The 17756-nt window shown below is 43.0% G+C and overlaps 1 protein-coding gene across 5 annotated transcripts in view; it reads left to right on the top strand.

Moving 5' to 3' along the window:
• The window catches only part of Cemip2 (cell migration inducing hyaluronidase 2), an 83244-nt gene that overhangs the window by 21164 nt on the left and 44324 nt on the right, over positions 1 to 17756 (top strand). For all 5 annotated transcript variants that reach the window (XR_008223174.1, XM_052762973.1, XM_052762971.1 and 2 more), the window contains 6 exons: positions 5051 to 5220; positions 11017 to 11205; positions 12829 to 12998; positions 15467 to 15676; positions 15940 to 16145; positions 16280 to 16349. Coding sequence is in view for 4 of the 5 variants with exons in the window: in XM_052762973.1 (XP_052618933.1) it covers positions 5051 to 5220; positions 11017 to 11205; positions 12829 to 12998; positions 15467 to 15676; positions 15940 to 16145; positions 16280 to 16349 (1015 nt within the window). In the remaining variant the exon portion in view is untranslated. The remainder of the gene's footprint in view (positions 1 to 5050; positions 5221 to 11016; positions 11206 to 12828; positions 12999 to 15466; positions 15677 to 15939; positions 16146 to 16279; positions 16350 to 17756) is intronic.

The raw sequence follows: 17756 nt of genomic DNA, 5'->3' as shown, positions 1-17756 counted from the left end.
TATGGGTGCAGCAGATTGCCTCTTTTTTGCACCATGTTTTAAACTACTAGATGTAGTACACAGAACAGTCTTGACTTTGATTTATGAAGCCCTTTATGAATTGTCTCTAAGGCCAGTGGAAAACGTAGAGATGAGGTTCTGAAAAACACTGGGCAGAGGGAAGATAATTTGCTTCTGAAGAGACTTCCTCTTACCATTACCTTCTGAGCATAGTAAAACTGAAGATGCTGAGGCCTAGGTTAATTGAGACAACTGAGCAGCTGAGAGGTTAGGGCACAGTTCCATGGAAAGTCTGTCATAAAAGCCCTAAGGGGTAGGCAGGCTTAGGTCTCTTTTTCTTTCTCTTTTGGAATTTTTTGCATGCTAATATAACTGGAATTCTTTACATGCTATTTTGATTCCACTTGCTTCATTGGCTCAGTTCTGTCGAATTCTGGCATAGGAGAAGCAGCCAAAATTTGGAGAGCTGAGCTAATCATTCATACAGAAGTTATCACTACTGATTCTCTACTAATCACCCTTGATTTCCTAATACTGTCTGGAGGCTGAGGGAAGTGACTGGCTCACCATTTAATTAAAAAGAAAGAAAGAAAGAAAGAAAGAAAGAAAGAAAGAAAGAAAGAAAGAAAGAAAGAAAGAAAGAAAGAAAGAAAAGAGAAAGAAAAACAAAAAGCCTAAAGTTGTAATTCTGCTGAATGTTCTTAGGAACTTTGGGAAATGTCTGCAGTGACAGAAATAGAGGCCTCGAAACGGCACACTGAAATGACCCACTTAGATTCTCCTAGGCACAGTGTTGTCCACAGAAACTCTTGAAGATGATGTTAGTGAAGGAAAGAGGTCTGTTATCATCTTGAATTGCTTCTTCTTCACTTTTTCTTATGAGCTGTCAAAACACGAGACAGAAAACCAACAGCCTAAGCCGGCCTAGGGAAATACTGGGCTTGCTGCAGAGGCCAGAGGCCTTCAGGGCTCGAGGCGTGTGCTGTCTAGGTAGCAGGGAATGGCTGTCTAGACACAGGCTATCAGGAGCAAAGCCTCGGGGTTTACTCCGATAACACACAAATGGAGAAGTGCTGAAATAAGAAAACACAGCTTAATGGTAGTTTACAAGGCGATCTCATGTAGTCACCACCCAGGCCAAGGAATAAAACCTTGTCAGCATTCCCTCCGACCACCACTGCTAGGCTCTAACCATTCCTTCCTCTTCAAAGATAAGCATTCTCCTGAAGTAGGGAGCACATTAAGGGTTAGGTTAGTTTTCTTCTGAGCTTCATATAAGTGGTAAGAGACTAAATAGTTTGTGTCTGGCTATTTTTGCTCACATCATGAGTTCTGTTCATACTGCTGCACATAGGGCTGGCCTTTTTTTTTTTTTTTTTTTTTACACCATTGTTTGTTTGTTTGTTTGTTTATTTATTTATTTATTGTTTTCCAATACAGGGTCTCTCTGTGTAGCTCTGACTCTCCTGGAACTCACTTTGTAGACCAGGCTGGCCTTGAACTCATGCCCGCCTGCCTCTGCCTCCCAAGGGCTGGGATTAAAGGTGTGCGCCACCATGCCCAGCTTCCCCCATTGTTTATTTTCTATGAATGAGTATACTGTAGTTTGTTTACTGTGGATATCAGAATGGCTTTCCAACTTGAACCTACTATCAGATGTGTTTCTGTAACTGTTTCTTTACCCCTTTACTGATGTGCGTGTGCACCCGTTCCTATAATGCATAGACCAAGGAGTAGAAACATATTCTTGGCAAAGTTAGATGCCTATTGTGTTAGTCAACTTTCAGTAACCATGACAAAATAAATATCTAAGACATTCACTAACTTAGAAGGAAAGCTTACTTTTGGCTCACAGTTTGACAAATTTCAGGCCATGGTCACTTGGCCCTGTGGCTTTAGGCCTGTGGCAAGGCAGAGAGCATCACAGTAATGATAGTAGGTAAAGATGCTTACCCCATGACACCTAGGATGCAGAGTGAGAAGAGGGGCCCTGGGGTGCATGAAGCCATGCCAAGGCATGTCCCCAGTGACACGTGCATGTGTATACATGTGTGTGTGTGTGTGTGTGTGTGTGTGTGTGTTTATCCCCATGTATGTGTCTGTGTTTGTTTCCATGTCCATGTCCCCAGAGGCCCAAAGAGGGTGTCAGATCCCATGGAGCTAGGTTGTGAGCTGCTACCTATAGGTGCAGGGTACTTAAGACTGTTCCTCCAGTGCTCTTAACTTCTCTACAGCCCTTACCTGGCCACCTCAACCCCCCTCTCCCCACCATCTCTTAAAGGTTCAACTACTCTTGAGTAGCCACATTGGCTGGAAAAGAAGCCTTCAACACGTTGGGCCTTTTGGGGAACACTGAAGATCCAAACCAGAGCACCTCCTTTGTTTCCTGGTGTGGCAGTGGCAGCAGTGACAGCTTGTGCTCCTCTGTGTCATCACTGCTTCTGATCTTGTGTCACCATAACTGTCCTGACTTTGCTTCTTCCCTCTACTGAACTGCTCTCTAAATTCCCTTTAAAATATCCCTGCTCAGTTAATGGAGAAGTTAGAATGGTGTTAACCAGCCTTCCATGGTATTGACATTGTCTCCAGTGTACAGAAGCAGGCACCCCTTGAAGATTGTGTTCTAGGGCATTGAAATTTCCCACAAGTGGAGGAGGAAGTGGGAGTGTTCTTGAGATAATGTTAATAGAACAGAACATTGTTTCATAGTTGCTGAAGCAGTTCTGGGCAGGAAAGGGAGCCTCTGACATTCTTCCTCTCCTCTCTGCTGGGAGATAATAGTTGAGACAGTCTTTGTTTGATCCTTTCTGCTGTATCAAGGGATATAAACAGCTCTGACTGGTTCTCAGCCCCTAATCCTCACGGGGGCAGCTGCTGGACTTGGAAGGCTGGAGGCTGGCTTTAGTGCACTTTTTCTCTGAGTATCTAGCCATCTGTCTGGCATAGATTACATTTAGTATTTTTTTTTCTCAAAGTATGAAGTTCACATTTTTCTTTTCATGTTTGAACCAGGGGGCTTAAGACAAGTTTCCTGGCTTTTGTTGCTATACATTTTTTCTTTGACTAACTTTGGATACAAGCTGGGGCGAGTCCATTAAGTATTTGTTATTGTGGAAGTCAGATGGCATTTTAAAAACACATTGCAGCGCCGGGCGGTGGTGGCGCACGCCTTTAATCCCAGCACTCGGGAGGCAGAGCCAGGCGGATCTCTGTGAGTTCGAGGCCAGCCTGGGCTACCAAGTGAGTTCCAGGACAGGCGCAAAGCTACACAGAGAAACCCTGTCTCGAAAAACCAAAAAACAAACAAAAAAAAAAAAAAAACAAAAAAACAAAACAAAAAAAACACATTGCTTTCTACAGGTAATTGTTTGTAAAATTGAAAATTTGTTAGATAGCAATTCTGTGGCTTTAAGGATGTTTAGAAACTTCAAATTCAGTGATTCTCCACTGTGTCTAAATACACAGACATTAAAAACTGCTAATGCCCAAGGTGTCTTAGATCAGGTTTTCAAAGGGTAGGACAACAGTCAAAAGAGTGATAATTACCGTTGTAAATTGTGACCTCTAAATTAGGTGTGTGTGTGTGTGTGTGTGTGTGTGTGTGTGTGTGTGTGTTTGTGTGCGTGTGTGTGTGTGTGCGCGTGTGTGTGCGTGTGTGTGTGTGTGCGTGCGTGCGTGTGTGTATGTGTGTGTGTGCGCGTGTGTGCGTGCGTGCGTGTGTGTGCGTGCGTGCGCGTGCGTGCGTGCGTGCGTGCGTGCGTGTGTGTGTGTGTGTGTGTGTGTGTGTGTGTAGGCCCTTGAACAACCTTTAGTGTCTCCCTCAATCACTTACCTCGTATTTTGAGACAGGACCTTCCATTGAACCTGGACTTCATAGATTTGCCTAGGGTAACTAGCCAGTAAGCTGTAGAGATCTGCCTGTGTCTGCCTCTGTAACAGTAGGATCACAGACGTGTGCCACTGGACCCTGCCTTTTATGAGGTAGTAAGAATCTGAACTTAGGGCTGGGTGGTGGTGGCGCACGCCTTTAATCCCAGCACTCGGGAGGCAGAGGCAGGCAGATCTTTGTGAGTTTGAGGCTAGCCTGGTCTACAGAGCGAGATCCAGGAAAGGCGCAAAGCTACTCAGAGAAACCCTGTCTCGAAAAACCAAAAAAAAAAAAAAAAAAAAAAAAAAAAAGAATCTGAACTTAGGTCTTTATGCTTTTCCAGTAGGTTCTCTACTGACTGAGCCCTCTCCCTAGACCCTAAGTGTTCTCAACGTATGGTTAGGAGCATCATTTAGCATCACTGGGAAATTTGCTAGACGTACAGATTCTTTGATCCTCTGATTCTCAGGTCGTGGTGGTGGGGGAGTGGGGCAGTGATCTGATTTAAGAGTTCTTCCCTCAAGCCATTCTGATGCTAAGGCTTGAGAGCTACTGTTAACTCAGTGTTGATCTACTTGAACATCCAGGTACCCAGACCCGCCAGCATTAACTTTTAAAGCTTCCAGGTCATGAGTTCCAGCCCTAGAAATATCATGAAAGCAATCAAACAAAAAATAAAACAAGTTGAGAAGTCAGGTGTGATGGCGGTCCCAGCACTTTGGTCACGGAGGCAAGAGGGTCAGGAATTTAAGATCATTCTCCCAACTATATAATTCAGCGCCAGCCTCGGTTACCCAAGACCCTGTTTCAAAAACAAAAACAACCAGCAAACACTACAAGAGAGCAGATGGCAGGCAGTCTTTTTAGGAGATAGCAAGGGATTTATGTCTAGAATGACACATGCTCATGTGTGTGTGTCCAGGAAGGAAGTCCATGATTAACTGATGCCATAGTCATCGCTGTTTTACCTGTGAGCGAGCTGGAAAAACAAGTTTTTGAAAATCAGGTGCATTTGCTTCTGTGACATCAGTTACTTCAGCAAAAGCCTAGAAACTGCAGCCTCATGGGAAAAGTGAGAAATGAAATACAGATGTTGAAAACCAGCCTCCCACCATATCCATGTCTGGGGCTTGGGTCATTTCTGTGACAAATGACCAGATGTGCTTGCTGTTTTCCTTATAGGCAAGCTTGGGCTTTAGTTGGTGTCATCGATGGTGGAAGTTCTTCCTGCAATGAATCTGTGAGAAACTATGAAAACCATAGTACTGGCGGGAAGGCCCTGGCTCAAGGAGAATTTTACACCTTGGATGGTCAGAAGTTCTCCGTGACGGCCTATAGTGAATGGATTGAAGGTAGGCAAAGGGGGTTTGAACTCTGTGAGACATGGGTAAGTCCTGTGACAGATGGCTGTAGGGTACTACTGTTCAAACATCAGTCTGTCTTGGCAGATTTGTCAGCTAGTCAGAGTTGGAGCTGATTTCCCTACTAAACTTAAATCTTGTAGACTCAGGAAGTCTGGACTAGCTACTGATCTATTTAAGTTTTGGCAGCCCTCCTTGGACTGTGTTCTTGATCCTGAGTCATAGTGTCTAATTAAGTAGTGTGATAGTTGGTCATGGTTGTCAGCTTGATGAGTTCTACAGACACCTGCCTTCTGGTTTTCCCGAAGAAGAAGTTGCTCTTAGGATGTTTAAATTTTATTTGCACTCCTCCTTCCCATTTTTTAACCTGTTTTCTTAATCAGTTATTTTTAAAAGCAAAGATTTTATTTGTTCCTATTTTATGTGTATGTGTGAATGCCTGTGTGTATGTGTACCGCATGTGTGTGTACCTGATGATTGAGGAGGCCAGAGAGGGCATCAGATCTCCTGAGCTGGAGTTACGGGTAGTTGTGAGCTGCCATATGGTTGCCGGGAACTGAACCCAGGTTTTCTACAAGATCAACAAGTGCTTTTTCCTGCTGAGCCATCTTTCTAGCTAAATTTTCTTCAATATAAGTTTTTATTGTAATCCTTAAAACCTTTTTCTTTAAACAGCCTCTCACTCTGTAGCCCAGGCTTGCCTATCACTCATTGTGTAGCCCAAGCTGCTATGATTTGTTTGACTAATGCTTTACATTGGGTATTTAGGGAGTGTCTGGCTTTGTGGGATTTCTTAATTTCCCTATTTGCTGCCAGGGCTTTTCTTGCATTAGTTGTGGATTGGCTCCTTCCTGTCTTGGTTTTTTTCAATACCTGCCTCTTCCAAGCACGTGAGGTATGAAATGAATGTGAGCTGAGCAAAATTAAGAGGTACTTACTGTATCTGCAATTACCCAGGTTTTCTCATCTGTGTAGCAACCCAATTAATTTTCCATTAATTCCGACTGTTGTTGATAGAGTGCCTGGGATCCCATCCTGGTTCTTTTACTTCCTTTTGATCATAGACATGGGATTCACTTCCTAACCTCAGTCTTCTCATTTGAAGAATGAGGATCAGAAGAGAAGCACTAGCTAGAGCTGCCATACATATCACATTTGAAGTTTTAACATAGTACATGCAGGCCCTGAATGTGTATAGATGCTGCCACAAACATGACTCGGGTTATAATGAAATCTTTTGTATGACTGTGATTGAGCACAATGTTCTGTTTTAAAGCAAATAAATGGGGGCGAGAGAGATGGCTCAGCGGTTAAAAGCACTGGTGCTCTTCCAGAGGACCTGGGTTCAGTTCCTGGCACCACCTGCAATTTAGAACTGCCTGCAATGCCAGTTCCACAGAATCTGACGTGCTCTCTTCTGGCCTGTGTGGACACTGCATGCCTGTGGTGCCTAGAGCATGTGGTGCACAGACATACGTGCAATCAAAACACCTATACACATAAAATAGAAATAAATAAAATATTAAGAAGCCAAATAAATGGAATGTCTGAGATGTGACAAGAACTTCTCCCATATTGCTTCTAAGCAATGTGGGTTTAAGAGAGGATGTGGTCGCTATGATGGGTGGAGAAGCTGGACCAAGCCCGGCTTCCGGCCTCAATAGCAGTCTCAGGCAGAGGTGTTAAGCACCAGCCCTAGCAGTTTGGTCTTGTATGTGTTCAATAGTCCCATCTCCAGGAAAGTTCCAGGCCGGAGGAGACTGCACCAGGGGTTGAGTCAGTTTCTCCTGCGTAGGAACCTTAATTTCCACATCATATTGGCTGCTCATTTCTGAAAGTGGGAACTCCTGACATCTGCCATGGGCTGATGTCCTCAGTGACTCCTGCTTTCCGGAAGGGGTGGAAATTCTCCCTAGGAAGCAGGAGACTGAACTCACTTCCTTTTAGACTTCAATGAGGAGTGCCAGGAGGAGATTATCATAGGCAGGATTTTCTCCTCAGCCTAGAAAAAAGTGAGAATTTAACAAACACTGAAGTGTGTGTTCCCAAGACCTTTCTGACTTTTATTGTTTTAAGAGAAATAAATTCTAATGACTTTTCAAATCAAAATTTATTTAGTATCGTTATCTTGGAAAAAAAGAATTGAAATTTAATGTGAAAAAGATTGAAAATTTCCTCATTGTTCCTTTTAATGGAGTATTTTATTTTAATAAAACCTTAAATTTGGAGTAGTGATTTGTGATAGGATTTCTGATGATCTTTGTTCTTAAGTTGCCTATTTCTATTTTTGGAAGGATATATTATATGAAAATGAAGACATGCTATAAATAAACATTTCTTGTTTATAACATTTTCATTTGTAAACAAAATGTTATAAATAAAATTTATTATAATTGCTGGAGTTATTTATCTTAGTAAATGTGAGTCCAAGAAACATACTGAGAATGCACTCCCAGTTTACTAGATACTTATGTGTATGTTTATGTTTGCATATATGTGTACTTTGCAGAAAATAGACAGGCAGGGCAGATTAGTCTCCAGTGACAGACTTCATGACTTGGCCAGGTTAGGTTTTATCTGGGCAGTTGACTAAGACTGTGAGACTATCCAGATTGTTCTTGTTCCTTGCCAACATTTCCTGTCTTTTTATTCTCCCAACTCAAGTAGACCTACTCTTCAGTTCATTAGAGTCAGCAACATCTTGCTGGTTAAGATGATGCTGGAGAAGCATTTATTCAACATGAATCGTTCTCGTCTATTGATTTTTGTAAAGTAGCTGTCTTTGATTCTGTTTATATTTCCCCGAGATCAGCGTTTTGCTCATGACATTTTTTAGAATCACAGATATTGTAGGAACAGTTAATGCTTCAACACTGCACTGAATGCAGCAAACCGAAGTGTAAGCTAGAGAGACACTGGATTAGCACTTGAGTTTGTCTCTGCCTGATTAGGAATCAGCTTTGACTTTCAAAGGCAATGTTTGGGAAGACCACCTGTCTTAATCACCTTTTTATTGTTTTGATAAATCACCATGGCCGAGGCAACTTTATAAAAGTAAAGCATTACTTTGGGGCTTACGGTTTCAGAGGTTTAGACTCCGTGACCATCCTGGAGCACAGCAGCCTTTATAAAAATAAAGCATTACTTTGGGACTTACAGTTTCAGAGGATTAGAGTCCCTGACCATCCTGGAGCACAGCAGCCTTTATAAAAGTAAAGTATTACTCTGGGGCTTACAGTTTCAGAGGGTTAGAGTCCCTGACCATCCTGGAGCACAGCAGCCTTTATAAAAGTAAAGTATTACTCTGGGGCTTACAGTTTCAGAGGGTTAGAGTCCCTGACCATCCTGGAGCACAGCAGCCTTTATAAAAGTAAAGCATTACTCTGGGGCTTACAGTTTCAGAGGGTTAGAGCCCCTGACCATCCTGGAGCACAGCAGCCTTTATAAAAGTAAAGCATTACTCTGGGGCTTACAGTTTCAGAGGGTTAGAGTCCCTGACCATCCTGGAGCACAGCAGCCTTTATAAAAGTAAAGCATTACTCTGGGGCTTACAGTTTCAGAGGGTTAGAGTCCATGACCATCCTGGAGCACAGCAGCCTTTATTAAAGTAAAGCATTACTCTGGGGCTTACAGTTTCAGAGGGTTAGAGTCCCTGACCATCCTGGAGCACAGCAGCCTTTATAAAAGTAAAGCATTACTCTGGGGCTTACAGTTTCAGAGGGTTAGAGTCCCTGACCATCCTGGAGCACAGCAGCCTTTATAAAAGTACAGCATTACTCTGGGGCTTACAGTTTCAGAGGGTTAGAGTCCCTGACCATCCTGGAGCACAGCAGCCTTTATTAAAGTAAAGCATTACTCTGGGGCTTACAGTTTCAGAGGGTTAGAGTCCCTGACCATCCTGGAGCACAGCAGCCTTTATAAAAGTAAAGCATTACTCTGGGGCTTACAGTTTCAGAGGGTTAGAGTCCCTGACCATCCTGGTGGGAACGCAGCAGCAGGTGGGAGCGGTAGCTGAGAGTTCACATCTTGAGACAACCATGAAGCAGGGAGAGCCAACTGGTAATGGCATGGGCTTTTGCAATCTCAAAACCCGTGACACACCTCCTAATTCTTCCCTGACAGTTCCTCAACCGGGAACCAAGTATTCAGATATATGAGCCATCCTCATTCAAATTTTCATACCACCTATTAGTAGTCAGAAGGTTCCATCATTTACAATAGGTCATCCTCCAAAGGAGCTAAGATAGAAAGGTCACAGCTGTGTACTCCTAGGTCACAGTGTATCAAACAGGCTATAATTGTCCATTTGGCAAACATCAGTAACCTATACTGTGAAGAAGAAAGAGTGGTGAATACATGAAGGGTTTGACCCTGCTGCCTTCACTGATACCCCTTGCAAAGATGAGAAAGTTATAAAAACTGCCAGTGTTTTCTCAGGCCCAGAGCAGAGGTTACTTCCAGCAAGGATGGTGCAGAAGTCTTTAAAGACTTCTTGTGAGCTCAGTTTGAAGTGCTCGGGGACCAAATCCAGGCACAGTTTGTGTGCTAGACTGGCGTTCTACTCACTGAGCTTCCTCCCCAGCAATTTCCCAACATTTTATAAATGGGATAGTTTAGTAGAATATTATTTTAAGGTATGCTACTTTTTTTAAATGTTGTATTTGTTGAACTCTGTGAAGCTGTGTTACTGTGCCTGTGTAAAACACCTGTTGGTCTAATAAAAAACTGGCCAATAGCAAGGCAGGAGAAAGAATAGGCAGGGCTGGCATGCAGAGAGAATTGATAGAAGGAGGAGGGAGCTAAGATTTAGGAGCCAGAGAAGGAGGAGGACTCCAGGGGCCAGCCACCCAGCTACACAGCAAGACACGGAGTCAGAGTAAGATTTACAGAAGTAAGAGAACAGGAAAAGCCCAGAGGCAAAAGGTAGACAGGATAAGAAAAATAAGAAAAGCTGGCTAGAAACTAAGCCAAGCTAAGGCCGGGCATTCATAAGTAATAATAAGCCTCCGTGTGTGATTTCTTTGGGAGCTGGGTGATGGGCCCCCCAAAAGAGCAAACCTCCAACAACAGGGTAGATAGTTTGGTGAACAAGAGTGGAAACTCCTCCTAGGCAAAGAATGCAGAATATGTTTGCCTTTCCACTATGTAGAACCGAGAGAAAAGGTGGCATTCAGGAGGAGGCCAGCCTTGGCTGACTTTGTTGGTGCCTGGACCTTGGACCTTACAGTCTCTAGAACTTGGAAAAATAGATTTCATTGTTTATAAATTTTTAAAAAGAAATGATTAAAGCATGCACAAAGCACAGAAATGAGGCATGCTTTGCAGTTTACTTTCATTCCTAGCACAAAGAGGGTCTGTGTACCAATGTCCTGTCTCTTCTGATGACTTGGACCAAATAAAGTCACTAGCCATTTATTTCAGACCTATTCTGGGTCTGGCCACTTCTGTTCAAGTGTGACGCCTTCCTGGTGTAGGTGAGTATTTTGGGGGTGGCAGCATTTTTTTGGGCTGAGATGAAGTAAGCAAAGGACGCCAGCACTGAGAATCTTCAGACATTTAAAGAAAGTTTACTGATGTAACATTTGTATCATGACTGGTAGTGTATGGGCTCTCTTCCTTCCAGGGGCCAGAATCTCTATCTTCTTATTTTTATTATTCAGAGACAAATGATTAGCATTAGGGGAAAAATTATTGAACTGTATTTATTTTGGTTTTGGATTTGTAACTCAGAGACACATATTTATTTATTTAAGAAAACACTTCTCCTGATTTTGTTTGTTTGTTTAGGAATATCTCTTTCTGGTTTCCGGGTGGAGATTGCAGATGGCGTGAAGCTTCACCTGTTGGACGACGTTAGCGGCTGGGAAGCTGGAGACCGAATTGTGGTTGCCAGCACCGACTATTCCATGTACCAAGCCGAGGAGTTCACTCTGCTCCCGTGCCCGGAGTGCAGCCGTTTTCAGGTCAAAGTTAAAGGTACCGGACTCCTCACTCCGCTCTGGAAACACACTCTTTTCTCGGCCTTTGATTCCTGCAGTCTTTTCCTGATCACCCCTTATCAGCATGGACATTGATCTCAGTGTGAGTGCACAGAGGGTGGTACATAGAATGCTGCCCTTATGGGCAGTGTTCCCGTCACTGGTGAGACAGAGCAGGTGATCAGTGCTCCTCTGTCTCCATTTCCTTGTTAAAGGAAAAGATGAGGACTAGGCAAACCGGTTTTCTAAACTCGCCTAACGGCTAATTAATTTTTAATATTAGACCTTTTTTTTTTTTTTTTTTTTTTTGGTTTTTCAAGACAGGGTTTCTTGTGTAGTCCTGGCTGTCCTGGAAGACTAGGACTGTCATTCTGTAGACTAGGCTGGCCTCCAACTCAAAGAGGTCCGCCTGCCTCTGCCTCCTGAGTGCTGGGATGCCGGGATTACAGGCGTGTACCACCATTGCCCGGCGTTTAATATTAGCCTTTCTTAAGTGAAGAAAGTATTTTTTGAATTCCTACTTGCTTGACTAAAAAAGAAAAGAGATCTTTAGCCATATTTAAAATGGACCAAATAAGCTATTTTGATTAGATTTTTATCTTCTACTGTAATTGTAAGTAGTACAGTTTTTAGAAGAGAGCAGTTTGCAACGAGATTCTTACTGTGAGCTGTGAGTGGAAAGAATGGCTACCGTCCGCCAGGTGCTCACTCCTACTCTGCTCACTGGTCCTGCCCAAAGCCCCTTGTGTTTCCCTTGTGGGTTTTAGCACACTGTTTTCTTAATGTTGCTTTCCTGTTTCTATACTCACGATTACACTGTGAGGCCACAAAGCAGAAGCTACAGATGCCCTTCAAGAAGTACTTGCTTGTATTTGAGTAAAGAATGTTGAAGTTTGAAATTTTTGTGCTTTAAAAAAAGAATAAGTAGAATGTTAAGTAAAATTCTCAGTTTAGAGTTGGCATTTTTTCCCTAGATTTGTTCAATATTCTACTTTACTTCTTTTCATAATACTAGACACATAAAAAATAAAAAGGAAATTCCCAAGTTACAATGATACCATCCATCATCACTATCTGTGGAAAGTCCCACACTCCTTCCTGAAAAACATCAGAAGGAGAAAACAAACTTCTTTGAAATTGCTTGTAAACTTCCAGGAAAAGAAGCTATTTAAAAGATAGTAAGCCGGGGGAAAAAAGATGGCCATCTCCACTGGCTAGTATGCAGATGCTGATTACATACTTTGAAGTAGAAGTACAATGTGACTTGCCATAGCAAGAGCTGCAGAAGCGTTTATGTCTAAGATATCCTGGCATTTGACTCTTCATATGTCCGTCCAGTGGCTGCAGAATAAGGGCAGGAACTAGGGAGAAAGTGTTAGACCAGTCCCAGCTTTAGTGCTCACTACGGAAGGGCTGAGCTACAGAAGGTGGAGCCGCAGCAGGAGCTCTGGCTTTGGGTGGGCAGTTGGATTGACAGTCTTAAAGATCCCTGCTTCTGGGAGTCTGTCATCCTGAGGTGTTAGATAATGTCTTGGGATTGTCAAATGATGGAAAATGCTTTTCTGGGTGGTTTCACATTTTCTTTGTTCTGACATTGTCCTTCCTTCATGCACATCACCAGAGACCCCCCAGTATCTGCATGTTGGTGAGATCATAGATGGGATAGACATGAGAGCTGAGGTTGGAGTTCTCACCCGGGACATTGTGATCCAAGGAGAAATGGAGGACTCGTGCTATGCTGAAAATCAATGCCAGTTCTTTGACTATGACACCTTTGGAGGACATGTGATGGTGGGCAAAAGGATTTGATGACTTCTTTGAAACCTAGTAGCTAAGTACTAAGAAAATTTCAAATTGCTAAGGAATTTTGAGTGGTAAAGTTAGGTAGAGGTTGTGTGTGTGTGTGTTTTGTGGATGTGTGTGTTATTCATATATATAGATATTAAAAAGACATTGTAATTCTTTTTTAAATATTAGAAAATGTTTAAAAACAAAACCAAGCCGGGCGGTGGTGGCGCACGCCTTTAATCCCAGCACTCGGGAGGCAGAGCCAGGAGGATCTCTGTGAGTTCGAGGCCAGCCTGGGCTACCAAGTGAGTTCTAGGAAAGGCGCAAAGCTACACAGAGAAACCCTGTCTCGAAAAACCAAAAAAAAAAAAAAAAAAAAAAACCAAATAAACATAAAAGGAAGCAAGGTGTGATTGTATATACCTGTAATCTCAGAACTTGGGAGGCTGAACCAGGAGCATCAAGGAGTTCAAAGTTAGCTGTGGCTACTATATTGGACTGGGCTGTGTGAGACCCTGTTTCTCTCTGTTTGTCTGTCTGTCTCTCTCTGTCTCTCTCTCTCTCTCTGTCACACACACACACACACACACACACACACACACACACACACACACACACGAATAAATAAGAAAGTTGTGCCTTTAGATAGCCTGGACTATAGTTCATCCATTAAGAATTATTCAGTGAATTATCAACTCTATGCATCAGGAAGAACAGTCACACAGAGAATACCATGATGATCTTGATCCCATGCCTGCAATTTCTTAGAATCTCTTGGCCTCTTAAGAACCAGATACTACTAAAGGGTCAACAGTACTAATACGCGCAATCAAAATCTGGTTCTGTAAAAGTTATTGAGTGCAGATTTTGATTCTGTAGAAAAACAAGCAGTTACCATGTGGTAGACGGTATTCTGTGTGCCCAGTCATTGGGTCTGATCCACATTTGGCTGTGCGTGTCTGAGCTCTCTTTCTGTGCTGGGTGGCCTTTGGTTATTAGCTTTGCTTCTGAATCTGTGACTTCAGAAATGCTGGTGCAGTGTTACTGCTTTATTTTCAGTTATGTGAAAATAAAGTGCTTGAAGTGCTTGAAGACATTGAGAGTGCTCCAACTTTGTATCATGGGGGAGTTTTTCCCATACGGGAATTTTTAAAGAGAGCTTTCACAAACTGAACACGGGTACAGATTTAGAAATTTAGTAGCTATCCAGCTGTGGTGGGGAATATAGAGATGAAAGAAAATAAGACTCTGAATGGCCAAAATATAGACAGCCTCTGGTCTAATTTAATGATTATCTTGGCTTCATTATAAGTGCATTTAGCAGTCACCGTATACTGAAGTTAGAACTTGGATCTTTTTCACTGTGGAGGATGGTCTGCGGTTATGGGGATGAAGTGTGTCTTCAGATTCTGATCTGTTTAGTTCAGCAGAGGCTTTCTAATGTTGCAACCTTACTGACACTGTTGAGTCTTCAGTGTACTTGAACAGAATACACAGGTAGGTGTAGTGGTGTGCACCTGTCATCCTGGGGCTTGCTAAGCTGAGGTAGAAGGATTCCTGTAAGGATGATGATGAGGCCAGCCTGAGCTACATATTGAGGGCCAGGCCAGCCAGGACTACATAGCTAGGCCTTGTCTGAGGAATGAAACCCAGCTCCACCCCAAAACTCTATCCTACCTTGTCCCACCCCTAGCCCCAGAAAGCAGTTTGTGATTTTCCTTGTTTCATTTTTCCTTCTTTCTGATTAGGAGTTAGTCCCATGGCTCTTTGAAACATGCACCTGTATAAAGAAGCGTTTACTATTGTTTTCCCTTCACAGTACTAGGAATCAAACTGGGCCCCCCCACAAGGCAATCAAACACTACTACTGAGCTACATCCCTAGCCTCTAAAGTGCTGAGTTATTAAGTGAGGTTCTGGTAAAACACAAAAGGAAAAGAAATATACTTATTTTATTTTATTGGTGTATGTGTGTTTGTGTGGGGGTGCAGGTACGTGTGTGTGTGTGTGTGTGTGTGTGTGTGTGTGTGTGTGTGTGTACGTGTGTGTGTGTGTGTGTGTGTGTGTGTGTGTGTGTGTTGCATGTATGTAGAGGTCAGAAGTCATCCTTGAGGGTTGTCCCTCAGGAGTTGTCCACCTTGATTTTATGTCAAGGTCTCATTGGGACCCAGGACTCACCAATTAGGCTAGAGTGGCTGACCAGCACCCCCATGAATCTGCCCGTATCTGCCTCCCCAGTACTGGGATCACAGTTACCTCCGGTCCTTAGCTCTTTACATGGGGCTGGAGATTGGACTCAAGCCCTTGCATTTGTATAGCAGACCTTCTGCCAACGGATTCATCTTCCCAACCCCCAAAATGTAAGATGTTTCGTCTGTAGACATCTTCCGTTTCAGAAATATATATGCATACTTATTGCTTCTTTCCTTCCTGAAAAAGATTCCACTTGATTTGGAGTATTTTGCCTTGTAGATAGAGAAGAATTTTACTTCAGTCCACCTTTCTTATGTGGAATTAAAACACATGGGCCAGCAGCACCTGGGACGTTACCCTGTACATTTTCACCTGTGCGGAGATGTAGATTCGAAAGGAGGGTACAGACAGCCAGCGTCTGTGGATGGCCTGTCGATTCATCATAGTTTTTCAAGGTGCATCACTGTGCACGGGACCAGTGGCTTGCTGGTAAGTAGCCTCCCATTGTGCTGACATGCAATCGTTGTTATTGACATGTTAGCTCTCCTTGATTCTCAGGATTCCTCCATTTTACACGAGTAAATAGTTTAACCACATGCTGTGCTTCAAGCTGCTCTTACTGGAGATTTTGTCTTTCTATCTGTAGAAGCCTCGTCTTTTTGTTAATCGCCTAAATTGTCTTATATGATCACTTTTCACAGAATTCCCAAGCAGTCTGTGTCCAATGACATTATGCACCTACTTTTCTGCAGATCAAAGACACCATTGGATTTGACACATTAGGTCATTGCTTCTTTTTGGAGGATGGTGTTGAACAGAGAAATATTTTGTTCCATAACCTGGGGCTTCTTACCAAGCCAGGAACTCTCCTCCCCACGGACAGGAACAGCTCCATGTGCACCATCATGCGTGATGGAGTGTTTGGAAACTACATTCCTGTACCTACCACAGACTGTATGTGAGTAATTAGTGGACAGGGAGTTGTGTGGTGGTCAAGGCCTTTGACTTTTGGGGAAGCTGTTGTTGGGGAGATTTTAGTGGACAGGGTTTTTTGTGAAGAATTCTTCAGTCACCTTCAACAATGCCTTGCAGGGCTGTTTCAACTTTCTGGATTGCTCACCCCAACAACCATCTGATCAATAACGCAGCTGCAGGCTCCCAGGTAAATCACACTCTTTTGGGTATCTTCATGCTTGTGGCTGCTCTGGCTCTTATATGGGTGTGATGTTTGTGGTGAAAACCCGATACTGTTTCCTGGTGCTGCTTGTCTGATGGAGAGTGAGCTAACTGGGGTGGTTCTGCCATTTCTCTAAATCCTTGGCAGTTGGGAACTTCTGTCTAGAGACAGACGACAAATGAAAGGACAGAGGTAAGCTGGCCTCTAGGGGAGTGCCATCTCCAGGATGGATTGGTAGTGTGTCATATGTCATCTTTCGGGCTTCTCGTGTATACATCTTTGGTGAACAAGCAACATATCACTTCCAACGCTAGTGCTCATGAAAAGGAAAAGCCTTTCCATGTCTTTATGGGAATGGGTCAGTGTGTAGAATACTGTGTCATTCTGGCCAACATACACATCTTTTTGGAAATGCAGGGGTTAGTTACATTTAGGGACATCTTGATAAAGCAGCTATGATTTGTTTAAGACAGACATATAAGCACATATACACACAGGAGAACAATTTCTAGGAGAGAAAAAAAAAAACATTATTTTTAAATGGTAGAAATTGTCCCATGGATAAACATGGGGTAAGTTATCCTTATAGTTGAGTGTAGTTCAAAACTACCGATTTATATGAATGAATTTTTAACGAAACTATCAAAACTGTAACTGGGCTGAAAATTACCGTGTAGGTCTGTGAACATTCAGTAATATGTAAATATCCATATGTACACATCACAGTTGTTCAACATGTTGACAAGGACAGAAATGTGGAATATCATTTCTGAGACATATGTAAGAGGGGAACTGAAGAGAGCGTTTCCTTGAGCAAACCAGGATGCAGGTATCACTGTGTAACCGCTGAATCTGCACCTGTGATGTCCTTAAAACACGAAATGGAACTTGAAAGGCTCTGACATTTGAAGATTGTCTTTTGACTGGGCAGACACTGGACATTCGATGATTTCATATTTCAATTCATTCATTCTCCATCAAGTATCTGAGGAGCTTGTGTGGGTTTGTGCTTAGCATTTCTTATTGGACAGTTAGGACAGAGAGACAAGCCTGGCCTGCTTTAAGTCAGCAGCCAGAGTGCAGCTTCCTCTTAGCTTTGCTAGCAGCTAGGACCACAGAGGAGAGCAGTTGCGAATAGCCCATAAAGAGCCTGGGGCAAAGCTGTGAGACACCCTCCCGATCTTGAGCAAGCATAATGAACGTGTCTCATGCATGTTCTTCTGGTCACTCTTGAATTTTTTATCTTCTCTAGAAAAATTGCTTCAGTAAAGATAGCATTTGTCAGGGCCTTCTGCTCCCAGAGTAGATGAAACCATTTCATTACACCTTACCATTGCCTTTCCCAAAGCTGTCATTACCTGTTTAGACATGACAGTGCCTAACAGTGAACAG

The sequence above is a fragment of the Peromyscus californicus genome, unplaced genomic scaffold (assembly GCF_007827085.1).
Source record: "Peromyscus californicus insignis strain IS unplaced genomic scaffold, ASM782708v3 Scaffold_4__1_contigs__length_199733344, whole genome shotgun sequence".
Classification (NCBI taxonomy): Eukaryota; Metazoa; Chordata; class Mammalia; order Rodentia; family Cricetidae; genus Peromyscus; species Peromyscus californicus.
The sequence above is the reverse complement of the archived record's forward strand: the minus strand, read 5'-3'. Positions and strand labels throughout refer to the sequence as shown.